Source organism: Stegostoma tigrinum, chromosome 18, assembly GCF_030684315.1.
Source record: "Stegostoma tigrinum isolate sSteTig4 chromosome 18, sSteTig4.hap1, whole genome shotgun sequence".
NCBI classification, from domain to species: domain Eukaryota; kingdom Metazoa; phylum Chordata; class Chondrichthyes; order Orectolobiformes; family Stegostomatidae; genus Stegostoma; species Stegostoma tigrinum.
Genome location: NC_081371.1, coordinates 59161775 through 59180994, shown reverse-complemented (window position 1 = coordinate 59180994; position 19220 = coordinate 59161775). Strand labels below are relative to the sequence as shown.

At 45.6% G+C, this 19220-nt stretch overlaps 1 protein-coding gene across 2 annotated transcripts; it reads right to left on the bottom strand.

Moving 5' to 3' along the window:
* Nucleotides 1-1292: 1292 nt before the first annotated feature.
* fgfr1op2 (FGFR1 oncogene partner 2) lies at nucleotides 1293-18861 on the bottom strand. 2 transcript variants are annotated; one of them, XM_048549448.2, is made up of 7 exons: nucleotides 18788-18861; nucleotides 16934-17120; nucleotides 15880-16016; nucleotides 9681-9798; nucleotides 6710-6852; nucleotides 2932-3045; nucleotides 1293-2147 (listed from the first exon to the last, which is right to left on the bottom strand). In XM_048549448.2, the coding sequence occupies exons 3-7, from the start codon at nucleotides 16012-16014 to the stop codon at nucleotides 2076-2078; spliced, it is 582 nt and encodes a 193-aa protein (XP_048405405.1). In that variant the 5' UTR covers nucleotides 16015-16016; nucleotides 16934-17120; nucleotides 18788-18861; the 3' UTR covers nucleotides 1293-2075. The 2 variants fall into 2 exon arrangements, with proteins under 2 accessions (XP_048405405.1, XP_048405404.1); XM_048549447.2 differs by having other exon boundaries at nucleotides 1294-2210.
* Between the last annotated feature and the right edge of the window lie 359 nt (nucleotides 18862-19220).

The window sequence follows — 19220 nt, the reverse complement described above, 5'->3', positions numbered from 1 at the left end:
CTGCTGAGCTTTTCCAGTGTTCCTGATTTACAGCTTCTCTTTCCACAGGCCTGCTGAGTTTCTCCAGCACTTTGCCTATGCACTTGTGATGCCAAGGCATAGCAAGTCTACAGGCCACATTCTGGAAAAAGGAATTAAAACAGGTTGTTCTTGACTGGCATAGACTTGATGGGCTGAAAGCCCTTTTTCTGTGCTATAGATCTGATGATTTCAGATTCCCAGCATCTGTGAAATTTTGCTTTTCTATCAGCAAAGGGTTAGTTCCCCGATATTCAAATAGGATCTTTGGATCCTCATAGCTGGGAATCTGGTTCAATCTCATCCAAACAATGGTACCACACGTCCTTTGGTACTGCACGGCGACTGGAACTCCCTCTTACTCTCTCACTGCTATCAAATTCCATCAAGGGGTTATTGGGAGGGGGCAGGAAAGTGGAGTTGAGGATTATCAGTTCAGCCATGATCATTGATTGGCAAAGTTGACATGATGGGCTGGATGGTCTACTTTGTACCCTCATTCTCTGTTTTTGAAGGGGAAACATTTTTCCACTATAATTCCCACAACTAACAATTTGGAATACTTTGAGGTCCGCTCTCAGTGTCTTGCTCCAAGGAAAATAGTATTTGCACGAGTGGATGGTGAGAATGAGGGCATCAAAGGGAATAAGGCATCATCTTGGGAAAAGATGAGGAATTCCTGTACATCAGCCGTAGGGAAGGACAAATTCTTGATCTCAAAAGGAATCAAGGGCTATGGGAGCAGTGCAGGGAAGTGGTGTTGAAATGCCCATCAGCCATGATTTAAATGGCGGAGTGGACTTGATGGGCCGAATGGCCTTACTTCCACTCCTATGTCTTATGGTCTTATATTAGCAGATATAGTGCCAAGCTGTTATTGAAGCTGCAATCAGTGGTGAATATCCCCAGTTCTGACCTTATGATGGAGGGAAGGTCAGTGATAGAATAGTTGAAGATAGTTGTACTATATTTTCTCCTCCCACACTGACTTCAGTGCTCACACAATGTAGTCTCATCTGAGGAGGAGGCTAAACAGATTACTTGTAAATGGAACAAATCAAAGAATGATCACAGCCTGACAGAGATCAACTAGTCTATAAATCCTCTCAGGACCTTAGACTTCCATAGCAAGAGTACAAAGATAAAGGTAATCAGCCTACGAATCCTTCCACAGAAAGCTAGCAGAAACACGACACAAATCAGCCTCTTGAGGCAATAGTACAGTGTGATTCTGGAACCCAATGCTAGAAGGCATGTGCAACAGACTTTAATCAATGTCTCTTTATTGAAACAAAAATATACACATCCACAGACATATAGTACAGAAGTTGCAGGATTAACAACCTAATCCCAGTTACTGATCTCACATTATGAATCAATATATGGTTAAAAAATAGAACTTAATCTATAGGTTTGTCCAGGAATTTGTTCCTCAGTTCTTCCACCCTACAGCAGTACTGGCTCATACTCACTAAACCTGGTCAGTTAAAATTCTAAAGAATAAATATTTCTCCAATTTCAACTTTGTGATAGTAAATGTTCAGGCGTATGGCACAATCTGTTGCTCAATCCCCAACCTCAACATCCCCCCTCCCTCCAATCTATCAACGTTATAAATTACACAATTTATTTTTCTCATATACACACACGCACCCACACAGGGGTTTCATATTTGCAAAGGGTGAACAAGTGATTGCTTTATTTTCCCTGAGGCCTGTTCTAGTGGCAGTAGCAAAGGATGTCAAGACTGAATTGTACTCACCACCAGAAAACCAGATAGGAATGAGGCGGACCCTAAAAGTGGTCACAAAACGCCAGCGACTTTCAACAAAAACGAACAAATGGACAGAATTTTTTTAAAATTAAAACCAATCATGCAATAAAAGATAGTAAGCTATTCCCATCAGTTTAATTAAGTTTGCCATGAAAACCCCTATTATAGTTGCAAAAATCAACAGTAATATGTACCTATTTGATGCAGTGGCTCAGTCAGTTTGAATATAATATGTGCTAACACAGAGATTAACAGTTGGAAGCTCAAGGATTCGGGCAGTCTTTCAGCTTTTCCGCATACTGAGGTTGGCGTTTGTCACTAAACCGGATAATGATGTATTTTCCGATAACTCTTCCTTTAGGTAAAGAAAAGATTCCTTGTTTATCTGAAGAACCTCTCTCAAGCCTTTGTTTTCAAACTGCAAAGAAACAATTAGCTTTCAGACAATAGAGCAACCTTGGTAATACCACCCAAACAAAGGGTGGAATTAAAACTGGTCAGCTGAAGCAATCACATAGCATTCAGCTACTTTCATAGATCCCTTCAGATTCCAGTGTCAGAAACGTTATGCATAACCAAACACCAAGTTTTTTTGTTGGTCATACAACCTTAACATGACCATGTTCAAAAATTGTTTAACCTTTGGAAAAAAGAGACACTGGTGCAATACAACCGAATGGAAAGTAGAATTGAGACCTATAACTGAAAGTGGCAGAAATAAATCTGTCCACATCTGTGAAGGTATAAGGTGAATTTGTGCATCAGACGTGAAAATTTCTGTAAAAAGATGCTGCACCTGAAATGCTAATCTGCTTTCCCTCTCTTGAGAAATAGCTATTTAACTCAGAATGTTCCTTTGATATCCCTACATGCACTTCATGGATATAAACCACTTTAAATCTTTCAAACAGCTTTTAAAATTACAAATAAGACGACACAAGCAGAATCTAAGAAGAAGCAAGCATTACACATCTAAAATCACTAGAAACATCATCTCCTGTTGATTGGATAACTGCACATTTGAGCAGAGAATAACATAACTGAAAGTAGGGCAAAGCAGAACTTTTGAGAGGGATGCAATTTAAGTGACTTTCAAAACTAGGCAAACAATTATATTTTCATTTTTGCATTCTACTCACTTCTAATTGAACAATTCTCTCTTGTTCCTTAAACAGGCGTTGCTCATCTATCTCAATTGCCTTTCGCATCACTGTGGCCATTTCATTGATCTTGTCCACGTGGACTTGGAGCTCCTGTAGGGAACAATGCCAAGAAGTAAATTTTGTGCACACTGAAGCAGGCACTTTCTTTGAATGATCACACTTCACTCCAGTGTTCAAAAGCATCAGTTTAGTTCTGATACACAATGGCACGTAGAATTCTGCAGTCAGTTCTGCACTGTAGGCTGTCACCAGCCAAAAAAAAGTGCCCCCTTCAGAGGAATGATGACAACAGTGCACTGTGTCTCCTTAATCAAAGTGAACAGTTATTAAGAGTGGGCAGAGTCTGAACCAGGAAGTGAGAGAGTAGTCCATCCAATATCAAATCAGGTAGAGAAAGCAAAACAAAAGAGAATGAGAGACAGGATAACAAACGGGACAAAAAAATTATTGTCTTGCAGTCTGAAATGTATGAACAATTACAAAATGATTTCTAAATAGCCCCAGCTGATGTAAAGCAGTTATCATTTTCTGGATCTGCTTGTTCAAACTAGTGCTTTTAAAGATGTGTAAGAGGTAAACACTGCAACAGTGCTCTAGACCAGAGACAACTGACTTCTAAACCTGATGACATACGAGAGAATCCGTATGAGTATGCTCATGCAAGTGAAAGAAACAGTGCCTGCTCTTTTCTTCTTTTCTCCATGGGATGTGGACATCACTGGCTAGACCAGCATTTACTGTCCATCCACAACTGTTAAGAGTCAACCACATTGTTGTGGATCTGGAATCACATGTAGGCCAGACCAGGTAAGGAAGGCAGTTTCCTTCCCGGAAGGATCTTAGTGAAACAGGAAGTTCTTTTCCAATAATCAAAAATGGATTCGTGGTCACCATTAGAACCTAATTCCAGATATTTACAAACTGAATTCAAATTCCACCATCTGCCGTGACAGGAATCAAACCCAAGTCTCCAGAACATTACTTGAACCTCTGAAAAATAATGTAGTGATAATACCACTCGACCATTGCTCACCTTGAAGGCTGGGACGCTATATCGACAGGTGTGTGTATACTGTATATAGAATGCATTTTGAACTTTTATACAAGCTGTGGAAGGCATATGATGTTAACTTGTAATTTCAGTGAAGTGACTGACCTGCTCCACGGTACTGCAGCTGGTTCTCATTGAGTATGGAATTGGTATTTTTTTCATTTTAAAAAGCTCCCTATACTGATCACGCCTATGGCTCTGTTTCTGATTAATTCTGAGCCCTTTACCTCCTTTCTATTCACTTTCCTAGTTTCTTGGATTAAGACTTTGACGAGGTGGTTACTGTGCAAAAATCAAAGCACGAGATTGGTGGTAATATACTGGCAATGGGATAAGAATTGGGTAGTGAACACGAAACAGAAACAAATGGGCTGTTTTTGGAAGAGAATACAGTGACAAGAAGGGTATCACAAAGGTCAGTGCTTGGGCCCCAGCTATTCACTAATAGGTTGGTAATGTATATGACTTGGATGAGGGAATCGAGTTTACTATTTCCAAGTTTGTTGAGTTAAAACAAGGTGCGAGAGAGAGTGGTGTGGCGGTTGTAAAGAGGCTTCAGGGCAACTTAGACAAGTTAGTCGGTGGGCAAATGTGTGGCAGATGTCGTATAATATGAGTGCATGAAATTGTCTACTTTGATAAGGAAAGCAGAGGTGGTGATAGATTGGGAAAGGGACAAAGGGACCAGAGTTTCCTTGTCTACCAAGGATTGAAAGCAAACAATCAGACGCAGCAAAAAAACAGTGAATGCTGGAGAAGCTCAGCAGGTCTATTTGTCAAGAGAGTGAGAGTTAATGCTTTGAGTCCAGTATGACTCTAAATTCCTGAAGTATCATCATATTGGGCTTGAAACAGAAGCAGTAGAGTCATTTATGGAGATGCAGCAATCAGGAATGCAAATGCAATGTTGACGTTCATTGCAAGACGGACTGAGTACAGCCTCACTGCAGCTGTACAGGGCCTTGTTAACCACAACTGCAGTGCTGCTTACAGTTCTGGTCTCCAGGAAAATATGTAACTTGGCAGAGAGAGTGAGTGTAGTAACGGTTCATGTGACCAATTCCGAGGTTGACAGGTTGCCATACAAGAAGACAACAGCGTGAATTCACTCAAGTTTAGGGGGATTCTTATTGAAATGTCTAAAATTCCGTTACGTGGAGGCGCTGGTGTTGGAGTGGAGTGGACGAAGTCAGAAGTCACACAACACCAGGTTATCGGCCAACAGGTTTATTTGAAACACTTGACCTGACAAAGGAGCAGCGCTCCGAAAATCTGCAATTTCAAATGTTGGATTACATCCTGGTATTGCGTGACTTCTGACTTTGCCAAAGATTTGGACAGACTGAATGCAGGGATAATGCTTCCCCGACTGAGAGGTCCAGACCAAGGAGTCACAGTTTCAGCATATACAATAGCCCATTTCGGAATTTCTTCATTTAGGGCTTGGTGTGGAAGGAAGTCACTGGATATATTTAAGAAAGAATACCTTGAGCTTCTAGAAATTTAAGAAATATGAGGAAAGAACAGGAGTATGGCGTCGAGGTAGTGGATCAGCCTAGATTGTGTTGAATGGTGAAGCAGCCTCATTGGGCAACTCATATTTTCTGTATCGTTCTATGACCTACGGGATTTTTTAAAAATGAAGACATCTACCTCAACAATAGACTAACCTCTATCTAGCACTCAGAGTGCATCAGTGAATTCTCTATAGCACACACAAGGCAACCTGGCTCAAACCACTTCCTATGGGATCTTTACAGCCACAGTGGAGAGGTCTTCATTACAACAGGCTGGGGACAATTTCACACTTCTAAAAGTATAGCACTACAAATAAGACTGTGGATGCTAGAAACAAAAACAGAAATTGCTGGAAAAACGCAGCATCTGTGGACTGCAAGCAGCGATCTGAGGAAGGGTCACTAGACCTGAAATATTAACTTTGATTTCTCTCCACAGAGGCTGCCAGAGCTGCTGTGTTGCTCCCATAATTTCTGTTTTGTTTTGCAAAGTATAGATTTTGTACTAGACCTTTGCATGGCTCAACAACGTAACTTGCCTCTTCAATACCTCCAACAGTAGCAGACTATATTATCTGCCTGATCTTGCCAGTAGCCAGATTTAAATTTTATGGAGTGTCCAGGTTGAAAACCTATGTCTTTTTAAAAATGACAGCTCCTACAATAACATTGCACTGTTAAAACAGGCACATCAATGTCCCTCTTAACAGTGTAGGTGGCACCACATTCCAACATTTCAAATATACATTATAACCTTATGAAGTAGGTATTGATCATTCAGCCCACTGTGCCTGTGCTGGACTTGACAGGATTATCCAAATACTCCTGTACTTCTCCCAGATCCCTGCACATTTTTTATCCTTTCAACTATTTTTTCAATTCTCTTACTACTGAATCTGCATTTCCTGCCTTTTCAAGCAGCATGTTTCAGGTCTTAATTGCTCGAGGTTCCAGGTCTTCAAGAAACCTGACGGTGTCTAATAATCACTTTATTTTTAAAAGTTGTAGAGAAGTCCTTGAAGTGTATCAGAAGCTTTTCAATAAAAGATGCACCGATTCTATTGTGGTGCAATTCAAGGGTATATCCCTTCTAGGTGAATTCTGTTCATTATACAAGGCAGCTACAACACACAAAACTGTAATGTATACTTGCAGTAAAATGGAAAAAAAAAACTCTGCCACGAACCTTGGAATGCTGTTCCTTTAATTTTGTGATCATCATCAGGTCGTCTTTCTTACTGGCCATCAGTAGGCGGAACATCTGCTCCCTGTACTTACTCATGATGAGCTCCAGTGCAGATTGATGTTCTTCTAGTGAGGTCCGTAATTCTAGGAACGAGAATCATCCAATGATGGTTCATCACTAATGCTATGTGACAATAACTTGACACTATTCAATCAAAAGATTCTTGGTTTACCAAGATTTTCGTAATTTTTTTTCTTCATTCATGATGAAGGTATCACTGGCCAGGCAGCATTTATTGCCCATCCCTAACTGCCAAGAGGGTAGTTGAGAGTCAACTGTGTGTCTGGAGTCACATGATGGCCAGTCCAGGTGAGGATAGTAGTTTCCTTCCCTAAATGGACATTAGTGAACAAGATGGGACCTTCCATCATTCAACAATGGTTTCATGGTAATCATTAGATTCTTAATTCTGCATCTTTATTGAATTCAAATCGCACCAGCTGCTATGGTGGGATTTGAATGAGGGTCCCCAGAATATGAACAGGCCAATGATAATACCACTAGGTATTAGGAATAATTATGAATTCTTGTACAAAAAGTAATGTTCACAGAACAGATCCAAAGGCTGAGCCAATCTGGGAATGCATGCCACACAACAAACAGGGTGCATAATGCCACACTTGTGATATTTAGATTAGAGGACCTCCTTCATTAGCTTGCTGCTGGGCTTGGCCATTGACATGTCCAGGTTACCGGCCCTTGGTGGTGGTGGTGTTGGGGGTGGGGGGGTGGAACACTTGCTCCAGTCTGCTACCTGTTTGTCTTTCCTGGTTGGACCCACCTCGTGGGGGCTTGGACACAAGTGCCCTCAAGGTTTTCTGAGATTGCTGGGCTGAATAGTACTTTAATTTGGTGGGTTTCTCTTAGAAATTTTTGTTTAGATTACAGTCAAGTTTTACAGTGCACCTGTCCAAGGAGTTATTAGCTTATTTGTTTAACATGCTTCAGAAGCATCTGAAGGGACATGAATGCACACGTGGTGCACGGCAGAATTAGGAACAATACAACTGCAGTGCCTCACTTTGCGAATAAATCTTAAATTAAGTAAAGATCGACTCTGGTCTCCTCCACCAACATTAAATATCTTGGCTTTAAATTTAAGATTTTTTTTATATCTGTGGATGGATGTAAGCACTGGCTAAATCAGCACTTACGCCATGGCCTGGTGCCACATGAAATGAAGTAAATTTATCTTCAAATGCAACAAACATGCTGTTCATCATTTTCCATACATGATTACTAAACACTGAAATGCACAGACTAATGTATATTCTATCACACTTGCCAGTAAAGATAAATGGCTTGAAGGGAACATTCCTATACACTGAACTGAATATTTCAATAAAAACCAAAAGGACTGCAGACGCTGTAAATCAGGAACAAAAACAAAGTTGCTGGAAAAGCTCAACAGGTCTGGCAGCATCTGTGGAGGAGAAAAAAAAGAGTTAAAGTTTCGGGTCCAGTGACCCTTCCTCGGAACTGATAGTGGCTGGGAAAACATCAGTTTATATGCAGAAAATAGGGAGGTGGGTGGGGTAGGGAGTAAACGATACGATAGAGTCCAAAGACAGAGAAAGACAGTTGGACAGACAAAGGAGTTGCTAATGATCAGGTTGGGAGGGTGAATAGTTGTTCCTGCGGACTGTTAGTGACTAATAACAGGGAGTGAGTAGTGGCAGGCTATGTGGTAACAAGGCCTGGTGTGTGGGGTAGGGGGCTGGGACATGGGAGAGTTTCGGCCCTAAAATTATTGAGCTCAATATTGAGTCCAGAGGGCTGTAGGGTCCCCAAGTGGAAAATGAGGTGTTGTTCCTCCAGCTTGCACTGGGCTTCACTGGAACAATGTAACCAAGCTGGAGACAGATATTGGCCAGGGAGCAGGGTGGTACATTGAAGTGGCAGGCAACAGGGAGTTCAGGGTCTCTTTTGTGAGCAGAATGTAGATGTTCTGTGAAGCGGTCACCAAGTCTACGCTTCGTTTCCCCAATGTAGGGGAGACCAAATTGTGAGCAGTGAGTGCAGTAGACTAGATTCTTGGAAGTGCAGGTGAAGTGTTCCTTCACCTGGAAGGTATGTTTGGGCCCTTGGATACTGGGGAGGGAGGAAGTAAGTGGGCGGGTGTTGCACCTTCGCCACTTACAGGGGAAGGTGCTGTAGGGCCGTGGGGAGGTGTTGGGGGTGAAGGAGGTATGGACCAGGGTGTCCCAGAGGGAACGGTCCCTGCGGAAGGCGGACAAGGGAGGGGAGGGGAGTGTGTGTCTGGTGGTGGCATCCTGCTGGAGGTGATGGAAATAGTGTCTGAGGATCTTCTGGATGTGGATGCTGGTGGGATGGTAGGTGAGGATAAGGGAGACCCTATCGCTGTTGCGGGAAGGAAGAGAAGGGGTGAGGGCTGAAGTGCGGAAGATGGATCAGACCTGGTTGAGGGCCCTGTCAACAACGGAGCTGGGGAATCGTTGGCTGAGAAAGAATGTGGACATTTCAGAGGCTCCCTCGTCAAAGTTGGCCTCATCTGAACATATGCAACGGAGACGGAGGAACTGAGAGAATGGGATGGAATCTTTACAGGAAGTGGGGTGTGAGGATTGGTGGGTTTGTAATGGATATTAGTGGCCAGTCTATCCCCAGAAATGGAAACAGGAATGTTGAGGAAGGGAAGGGAGGAGTCAGAGATAGACCAGGTGAAAGTGAGGGCAGGGTGGAAATTGGAGGCGAAATTGATGAAGTTTTCCAATTCTTGATGAGAGAGGGAAGCACCACTGATGATATCATCGATGTATTGGAGAAAGAGTTGTGGATGGGGGCTGGAATAGGACTGGAACAACAAATGTTCCACGTACCCCACCAAGAGACAGGCATAGCTCACTGAATATCTCAATCGATTGAATTAATAGATACAATGAAGATTCACCTTTATTTTCCTGCTGTAGGTGTCTGATTTGTCTGTTTTCTTGTTGGATTCCCATCACAAGGGTGGAGCGAGGTCGATGCCTGGCCACTTCATTTAATTCCTGAATGTCTTCCTGGTACTGAACAAGAAGTAAAAAACAAGAATAGAAGTTAGGTGGGATAACAAGAGGAAAGCGATAAGTGCACTAGTCTTGCAAGAAGGAACAAGTAGCATTTTTTAAGGTCACACTGCCAGCTGATTAATGATGGGGAGCATGGTCCTGCAGTTGTCTGCCATATATCATCCTGTCCATGTGACTAACAAAAGTGAGACTGCAAATGAAAAAAGGTATCCTTATTTAAAGCTCAAAATCATCTACATAATTATAACATTTCCCTGAAAGGCCACATGTCTCTAATAATCTGAGGCCCTGTAAAGGCTCAACAGAAATCTAGTCCCCTACCACCTTCATGCTACACTTAAGAGTGTGAAGATGTGTTCATCTATCATTGAATGAACTCTGATCATTTGACTGGACAGAACCTTTGCAGTAAGCTTTTCACTGTCAGGTTCTCCATTAAGAACAAAATTGAATAAATGCCATAGAACTGGCCACTTCATAACTACAATAATTAATACATTGATATCATGGTCGCTCTAATTCCTCCACATTCCTGCTTGACCCAATAGTCTTTCACTCCTACAGCTGATTTTCAAACTCCAGCAAAATCTAAACCCTCTCTACTCCTGACTAGTTATTTGTTACCTGACAGACAGACTCTTAACAGGGAGAATATGAGAATGAAATCTTCCATCACCTCTAGACATTGAAGTGAACAAGGCAAAAGGCACAGGATACCACGAAGGCTTTAGGTCCTGACAACATCCCCAGAATAGTTGGCATATGCTCCAGGATTTGCTGCACCCCTAGCCAAATACAACTGCAACATTGGCATCTACCCAGCAATTTGGAAAATCCACATTTTGGGGTTATCATTGATTAGAAACTATACTAGACCAGCTAGATACTGGGGCGACAAGAGGGGCAATTTTGCAGTAATCCCTCCAACACACATCTCCCAAATATTTAACCACCACCTACAAAACCCACCATTTGCCTAGATAGCTGTAGCTCCAACATTTGAGACAACACCATCCAGGCCAAATCAGACCACCTGACTGGCTGCCTGTGCACCACCTTCAGCATCCACTCTCTTTACCACTGATGGACACGGCAGCAGCGTGTACCATCTACAAGATGCATCGCAGCATCTCAAAGCTCCTTCAACAGCACCTTCTAAACTGGTGACGTCTCACAGCACAGAAACAGATGCAGTTCAACTCGTCCGTGTCAACCAAATTTCCCAAACTAAACTAGTCCCATATTCCTCTAAACCATTCCTATTCACATACCTAACCAAATCTCTTTTAAATGTTGTAACTGTACCTGCCTCTACCAGCACCTGGAAGAACAAGGACAGCGGATATATGGGAATACTACCACCTTCAAATCTCCCTGTGGTGGAGGTGGTTTTGTTTTCGACTGGGGTTGGACAAAGTCAGAAGTCACACGACGCCAGGTTATAGTCCAAAAGTTTATGCTGAATTACACGATCTTTCGCATGACTTCTGACTTCAAATTTCCCATCCAAGCCTTTCACCATCTTAACCTGGAACTATGTCAGCATAGTGGCTCAGTGGTTTGCACTGTTGCCTCACAACACCAGGGACCTGGGTTTGATTCCAGCCGCGGGCAACAGTCTGTGTGGAGTTTGCAAATTCTCCCCACGTCTGCGTGGGTTTCCCCCAGGTGCTGCGGTTTCCTCCCACAGTCCAAAGATGTGGGGGTTAGGTGGATTGGCCATGCCAAATTGGCAAAGTGTCTAGGGATGTGCAAGCTAGGTGGATTAGCCATGAGAAATGCAAGGTTACAGGGATACGGTAGGGGTGTGTGTTTGGGTGGGATGCTATTCGGACAGTATTTGTAGATTCCGTGGGCTGAATGGCCTGTTTGCACGCTGCAGGGATGCTACATTCTATTTTACTGTTCCTCTACTGTCACTGGGTCAACACCCAGGATGTTGCTCCCTCTCTAACAGTACTATATGTAACTCTACACCAGCTTGAGAAAGCAACTCACCATCACACTCATCAGAATTAAGAATGGCAGTAAATGCTATTTCACTAGCAACCCTCACAGCCCATGAACTAACACAGAGTAAATGGCACAGCAAGAATCACTAACTAAAAGAATGCACAAACATACCAATTAGCAGATGTAGGCCAATCAGTCCCTTGAGCCTGCTCTGCAATTTGGTAAGGTCATTGCGGATTAGACTGTGGCCTAAGTTACGAATTAGGAACAGAAAACAATAGTTTTTTGGTTTCATGCCTGAAGGACAATCTAATCAGCATTCTACCACAGGTACAATAAGGGGCAGGTCCCAAACCCATCCCACCTGGATCAGGAACAGAACCACAAGCCGTTCATACCGGCCTAATCCATACAAAAGGCCACACAAGCCCTGACAACATTCCTCTGCCACTCCACAACCACCCCCAACCCCACACACAAACACCTGGTCAAATACACACAATATGTTCATATTAACACAGTTAAACATTTTACCCTAAATTTAGCTTCGTTAAAGCAAAGTTTGAAAGATAAAGAACTTTGAAATAGTTATCTCAAATCAACCTGCTCAGAGATATTACTGCACACCTCTGGAGCAGAAGGCACTTGAACCCAACTGTCCTGGCTCCAGAATATGAACGCTGCCACCACCACAATAAAACATGATGTATATTTTAATTTTTTTTAGTTACCTACTTTTTCAATCAAACTGTTCAGAGGTGCAGGTGGGACTTGAACCCAGGCTCCCTGATACAGAGCAGGGACACTGCCACTGCACCAAAAGGCGGCCCATATTTAGCGGGTATTGATTGGGAAATCACACGATTTATTCCTCCCTGTCCAAGGAAGACCAAGGTCAAGTAGAGAACCCATACCAGCTGCCCAGGCTGAGGTCAGATAACTAACATCAGGAAAGGTGATTAGACACCCAACTGGACGTGATACATCCAATAATGGTGAAGGAAGGGAGGGTAGAAACTGTACAGGCTCTGCCCATAATCTTGTAGTCCTTCCCAGACTCAGGGGAGGTGCCAGAGGACTGGAAAATTACAAAACACAACACCTTGTTCAACGAATGGCTGTAAGAATATGCCCAGCAATTACAGGTATGCCAGTTTAACTGCTGTGGTGCAGAAACTTCTGGAAACAATTATTTGGGATAGAATTAACAGCCACTTGGAAAAAGGGTTAGTTCAGTTGGACGAGTCAGCACACATTTAAGTTTTCACTCAGTTCTGAAGTCGTCATTTTGGGCTTGAACATTAATGCTGTTTGTTTCTCCACAGGTGCTGCCGAGTTACTGTAGGTTTTTAGCGCAGATTTTCATCATCCACAGTATTTTGCTTTGGTCATTGTACTTAGACAGTCACAGTCATACAACACAGAAACAGACCCTTCAGTCCAACTTGTTCGCACCAACCGGATATCTTAAACTGATCTCGTCCCAATTGCCAGCACTTAGTCCATATTGCTCTAAACCCTTCCTATTCATACATGCATTCAGATATTCTTTTAAATATTGTAATGGTACCGACCTCCACCCCATCTCAATATACCGCATAATGCAAAGTATGACACCAAATCACACAAGATGGTATTAGGCCAGATGATCAAAGTCTTCAACAAAGGGTCAGGGACACAAAGGAAGAAAGCAAGGCATTCCATACTTGGGGGTTCAGGCAACTGACGATGGAGCTACCAACTGTCAAGCATTATGTTTGAAAATACACAAGAGGCCACAACTGGAGAACTGTTGGACTGTACGAGTTTATAGACAGGATGGTGGGGGCAGGAGAGAGTTTGGATGAAACCGTGGAAGGGTTTGAAAATGAGGATGAAAGCCAATGAAAGTTAGTGAACCCAATGGTGATAAGTGAATGAGTCTCATGGGTTAAAGTATGGGCAACTAGGATTTGCTAAGATGACAACTGAATTACGGAAGGTCCAACATGGGACAGCAGCGGGGACTGTATCAGGATAGGGAAGAAGTAGCAAAAGCAATAATAAGGAATTCATTTAGGAGATGAGTTCAGATGGAGCAAAGTTGGGCAATGGGCAAACTTCATGGTGGCCAAATGCTTAACCCAGAATGAAATGTGATACCAGTTGATATTGCTGTGTATATAATGGCTGCTTTTTTCACTTGCATAAGAAAAGTGATTATATTTGAAATGAAGCATTTTGTGTATTTCTGAGACATAAGGCACTGTGCAAGTTCTTCCTTCTCTCAATCTATTTATCTCAATGAACCCATACTATTAACCCATCTGTTATAGGACTTCTAGACATCATTTCATACCGATGTTGTTCCGCGCAAGATGTATTCCAGCTTAGAGTTAAAGTTGGATATACACACACACATATCAAATAAAACAGTTTGAACATGGGAAATATTCACCACTTTTCTTTGCTCATATCCTAGCAACAACGTCCTAACTCGATCTGTCATTTTGAGTGCAGCAGTGAGTGTGAACGGGGGCAGATTTGTACAAACAACTTCATATTAAGACTGTTTTACATAACAAGACTCTATTCTAGGATTCTATTATAGGTCCCATCCAACCCACCATATGCACTGAAACAGTTGAGCAATTTCTAAACGCTCATTACTTAAAGGTACAGCACACTCCAACTAAAACAAGATAAACCCTTGCAATTATCTGCAGAGAAGCAGTGATGTTTAGACAGGAATTTACACAAGGTGTCTTTTCTTTTGCGTCTTATAATAGCTGCTGTTAAAAATAATACATCTCTCAAAGTATGTTGCATTAACCTGCTTCACATCAGGCTACCTACCCTGTCACTAAATTTCCTTTATGGATCTTTGTTAATATTTATTTTCGGATCACAGATGCTTGGCAGCACACTAGGAATGGGAGTACGTCATTCACCTCATCCGGCCTGCTTCTCCATTAGATAAGATCCTGCTTGTAACCCTTTGATTTCATGTCATAAATTTAATTGAAAAATAATCAAAAAAACAGCCTCCATTGCTCTCTGGGGAACAGTTTCACAGAGTAATGATCCTCATAGATAAACAGTTATTTTAAATAGAGCTTGCCTAGATTTTAACTGTGTCTCCTAGTTCTTAGATTTCCCAATGAGGTGAAACATTCTCTCAATAGCCAATCTGTCAAGTTTCCTCAGGAAGTTATATGCCTCAATGAGATTGTTTTGTTCCACTTTTTCCTCAGAAAACAACCCCTACACCCAAGGAATGAGTTGACTGAATTTTCTCTGAACTGCTAATGCTGTCATGTCCTTTCACAAGTAAGGACGCTGAAGCAGTACAGAGTAATCCAGACGTGGCCTCACCGACAGGTAAACTAGGCAATCACAAGGAAGCCAAACTCCAAGCTAAATTCAGATATGAAGAGGTTAACAGTGCAGTTAAGAATTAAATTATCCAAGACACACTTATCCAAAACATATGACCCACAATGTACCAGATACAATGCTCTTATTAAACTGAGAAACCAACAGCAAAGCCAACATTGTACGACACCAGCAGTTTGAGGAAAGCTAGACTGCAGACAAGGCAAAGAACAAATGGGGTCTGATTAGCTTGAGTTTCATAAACTTTAAGGTAAAGATTTAGTCACAGGCTAACCGTGCCCCAGAATGAGCATCCTCCCCACCACCAACACATTGTGGCAACAGGATGTGCTACAGAAATTCACCAAAATTACAGCAGCAGCACCTTTCAGCTCTTGTAGCCCCAGCAGAGATGTGTAACAGCAGCAGTGTTACAAATATCAGCATTGCCACAGTTCCCACAAGCCTGCTCTTTCTTCAAACGTTGTATATCATCCCTGATTTTCACAAATAAAAACCCTTCCTTGAACTGCCTCCTAACCTTTGGGGGCACTATCACAGGTTGCAGGAGATTAAGGCAGGGCCTACCACTGCCATCTCAGCATGACTGAGATGTTTAACAAATGCTACCTCAACTCCCATTCAAATTGCATGTGTATGTATGAATGACGATCCTATGGAATAGGAACATAGCACGTGGTACAGGAGGATTCAAGAAAAAGCAGATTTGTGAGCTAAATGATTGCAGAATAATTGTTGTATATCACTCACCTGCTTCATGGCCTCCACTCGCTTGTTCAGTGCAGTGGTCTGTTCAATGAGAGCTTCTGCTGCACTGTCATGTTCTTTCAATCGTTCCACCAGCGCTTTTGCATCAGCCAGAACCTTCTCTATAGTACAACTCATTTCTGTAAAAGGAAAGACTGTTTTTCTGGGTCGACACAGAGTGAAGATGGTGGAACACAGCAGGTCAGCAGCATCAGAGGAGCAGGAGAGTCGATGTTTCGGGCCTAGACCCATCATCGGTCCTGATTCCTGGAGTCAGCCTGACCCGCTGTGTTCCTTCAGCTCCACACTATTGATTCTGATTCCGGCATCCGCAGACCTTGCTGTCTGTTTTACTGGGTGCCAGAGTACACGGCTCACAGAACACGAAACAGATTGTATTGGTGTACCATCCTGCAGCAGACAGAAAACATTCAATCCTGTTGCACAACTCATCAGAATGGCTGCTCATCAAGCTCCGTGCTCTCCCAGACCGCTGCAAATCTTCATTTACCACTAGGGGTTGTGCTGGCAAGGTAGGAACCAAACTTGTACAATGCAAGACACCATTAACCACATCTGGGAGCACTGTTCCATTTCAGGAAAGTTATTTGTGTTTGAAACACTGGTCTTAAATAGGATCTTTAAAGACTATTGCACCCTTAAAAGGATCCTCACTGAAGACAACACAGCTCTGTCTCAGTGCCGCACTGGAGCAGTCAGTTTAGGCCATCGGTAAACCCACCAGACTGTAGGTAAGGGTCCGAACAATTAAGCCCTGCTGATAGCAGGAAAAACAGAAAATGCCATGACAAAAACAAATCTGTCAAATGCTTCAGAGAATGACTTTACAAAAAGACATCCTTCAAAGACTAGACTTTGACAGCTGCAGAAATTCTCTTGTGTTTTAATCACACTAATTACCAGCCTAATTAGCCAGTGTTTCAGATAAACTGGGTTGTCATTTCAATAGCTAAGGCATATTCTGTGTTGTTACTGAAATTACAAAGAAACTTTGGCTCACAGACTGCTTTGTAACATCAAATGAAAAATCACAGACCTGAAGCACCAACTATGTTCTGATCTCCCCGAATACAGCCAGCAGCTGAGTATTTTCACTAATTTCTGTATTTACTTCAGGTTTCCAGCATCTGCAGCATTTTTCTGTTGTTGCATTTATAACTAGGCTGTTTTTGACGGCAAATTAGATGTCTTGGGGTCGCAAGAACCTTACTCCCCATTCACACCTACACACACAGGATCAAAGTTTTACTTCTGTGTTGTCGAGTTATAAATAATAACAAGCAATTCAGGTGCAAACACAACATAAGCCCGTTGTAAGCCAATCTGACACGGCACTGAACCCAGGCAAAGGAAAACAAGGCAGACAGTCACTATGTATTGGGGAGGGGTCTCACAGAAGTATGGAAACTGCTACAACATGGAAGCTGGAGGAGGAGAGTGAGGGAGGGTGCAAGGGGAAGGTGGTAGTGAGAGAGGGATGGGGGGAGAGGGATGGGGGGAGAGGGGTGGGGGGAGAGGGGTGGGGGGAGAGGGGTGGGGTGGGGGGAGAGGGGTGGGGGGAGAGGGGTGGGGGGAGAGGGGTGGGGGGAGAGGGGTGGGGGGAGAGGGGTGGGGGGAGAGGGGTGGGGGGAGAGGGGTGGGGGGAGAGGGGTGGGGGGAGAGGGGTGGGGTGGGGGGGTGGGGTGGGGGGGTGGGGGGAGAGGGGTGGGGTGGGGGGGGAGGGGGGGGGGGGAGGGGAGGGGGGGGAGGGGAGGGGGGGGAGGGGGTGGGGGGGAGGGGGGTGGGTGGGGAGGGGGTGGGGGGGAGGTGGGTGGGGAGGGGGTGGGGGGGAGGGGGTGGGGGGGAGGGGGGTGGGGAGGGGGGTGGGGAGGGGGGTGGGGGGGAGGAGGGGGGTGGGGAGGGGGGTGGGGGGGAGGAGGGGGGGGAGGAGGGGGGTGGGGGGGAGGAGGGGGGTGGGGAGGGGGGTGGGGGTGGGGGGGGGGAGTGGGGGGTGGGGGGGGGAGTGGGGGTGGGGGGGGGAGTGGGGGTGGGGGGGGAGTGGGGGTGGGGGGGGAGTGGGGGTGGGGGGGGGGAGTGGGGGGTGGGGGGGGGAGTGGGGGTGGGGGGGGGAGTGGGGGGGAGTGGGGGTGGGGGGGGAGTGGGGGTGGGGGGGGAGTGGGGGTGGGGGGGGAGTGGGGGTGGGGGTGGGGGGGAGTGGGGGTGGGGGTGGGGGGGAGTGGGGGGGGAGTGGGGGTGGGGGGGAGTGGGGGGGGAGGGGGAGTGGGGGGGGGGAGTGGGGGGGAGGGGGAGTGGGGGGGGAGTGGGGGTGGGGGGGAGGGGGAGTGGGGGGGGAGTGGGGGTGGGGGAGGGGGGAGTGGGGGTGGGGGAGGGGGAGGTGGGAGTGGGGGGGGAGTGGGGGAGGGGGGAGTGGGGGTGGGGGAGGGGGGAGTGGGGGTGGGGGTGGGGGAGGGGGGAGTGGGGGTGGGGGAGGGGGGAGTGGGGGTGGGGGAGGGGGAGGTGGGGGAGGGGGGAGTGGGGGTGGGGGAGGGGGAGGTGGGAGTGGGGGTGGGGGTGGGGGAGGTGGGAGTGGGGGTGGGGGAGGTGGGAGTGGGGGTGGGGGAGGTGGGAGGGGGGGTGGGGGAGGTGGGTGGGTGGGGGGGAGAAGTGGGTGGGGGGAGGTGGGGGGGTGGACGGGGGAGGTGGGGGGGGGGAGTGGATGGGGGGGGTGGGGGGGGTGGGTGGGGTGGGGGGGGTGGGGGGGGGTGGGGGGGGTGGGGGGGGTGGGTGGGGTGGGGGGGGTGGGTGGGGTGGGGGCGGATGGTGGGTTGTCCCTGGGAGGTCAGGACCCTATCGACTCCCTGCGCCGCAGCCTTGGAGACCCCTCGCGGCTCCTTCCCGCTCCATATCTCACCGACTCAGAACCGTTGCTGCTGCCGCCGTTTCCATGAACCTCTCGGCGGTCAAAGGCCGGAACCGGAAATGCCCCAACAACCCAGGGGCGGAACCGCGCGTGCGCAACCCCGGCGCGCCGCGCGGTGCACGCAGGGGATTGTAGTTCGCTGCAGTGCGCATGCCTGATGCTCCACGGATTTCACCTCCAGGCTACAGGCGGCGCTGTCCAAAGGAAAACGCATTTGCAACATTCAGGTGCAAATGTGTCAAACAGGAACAACCATGTGGCCAAACCATGTGGCAAAACCAGTGGGAAATCCAACCGGAACCCATTGGGTTAGTCACCAGACATGTGGCTGTTTGTCATTTTGGGGGAACTGTTAGCTTGGAAAATGACTGACAGACAGGAATGCCCATGTCAGGAGTGTTTCAGCCTCTCACACTGATCCCTC

Coding starts and splice junctions, on each gene's coding strand:
- fgfr1op2 (XM_048549447.2), bottom strand. CDS start 16,014: ATGAGTTGTACTATAGAGAAGGTTCTGGCTGATGCAAAAGCGCTGGTG. Junction 6,853..9,680: donor CCTACAGCAGGAAAATAAAG/GTGAATCTTCAT, acceptor TCTCGTTCCTAG/AATTACGGACCTCACTAGAA. Junction 2,211..2,931: donor AGAGAATTGTTCAATTAGAA/GTGAGTAGAATG, acceptor GTTTCTTTGCAG/TTTGAAAACAAAGGCTTGAG.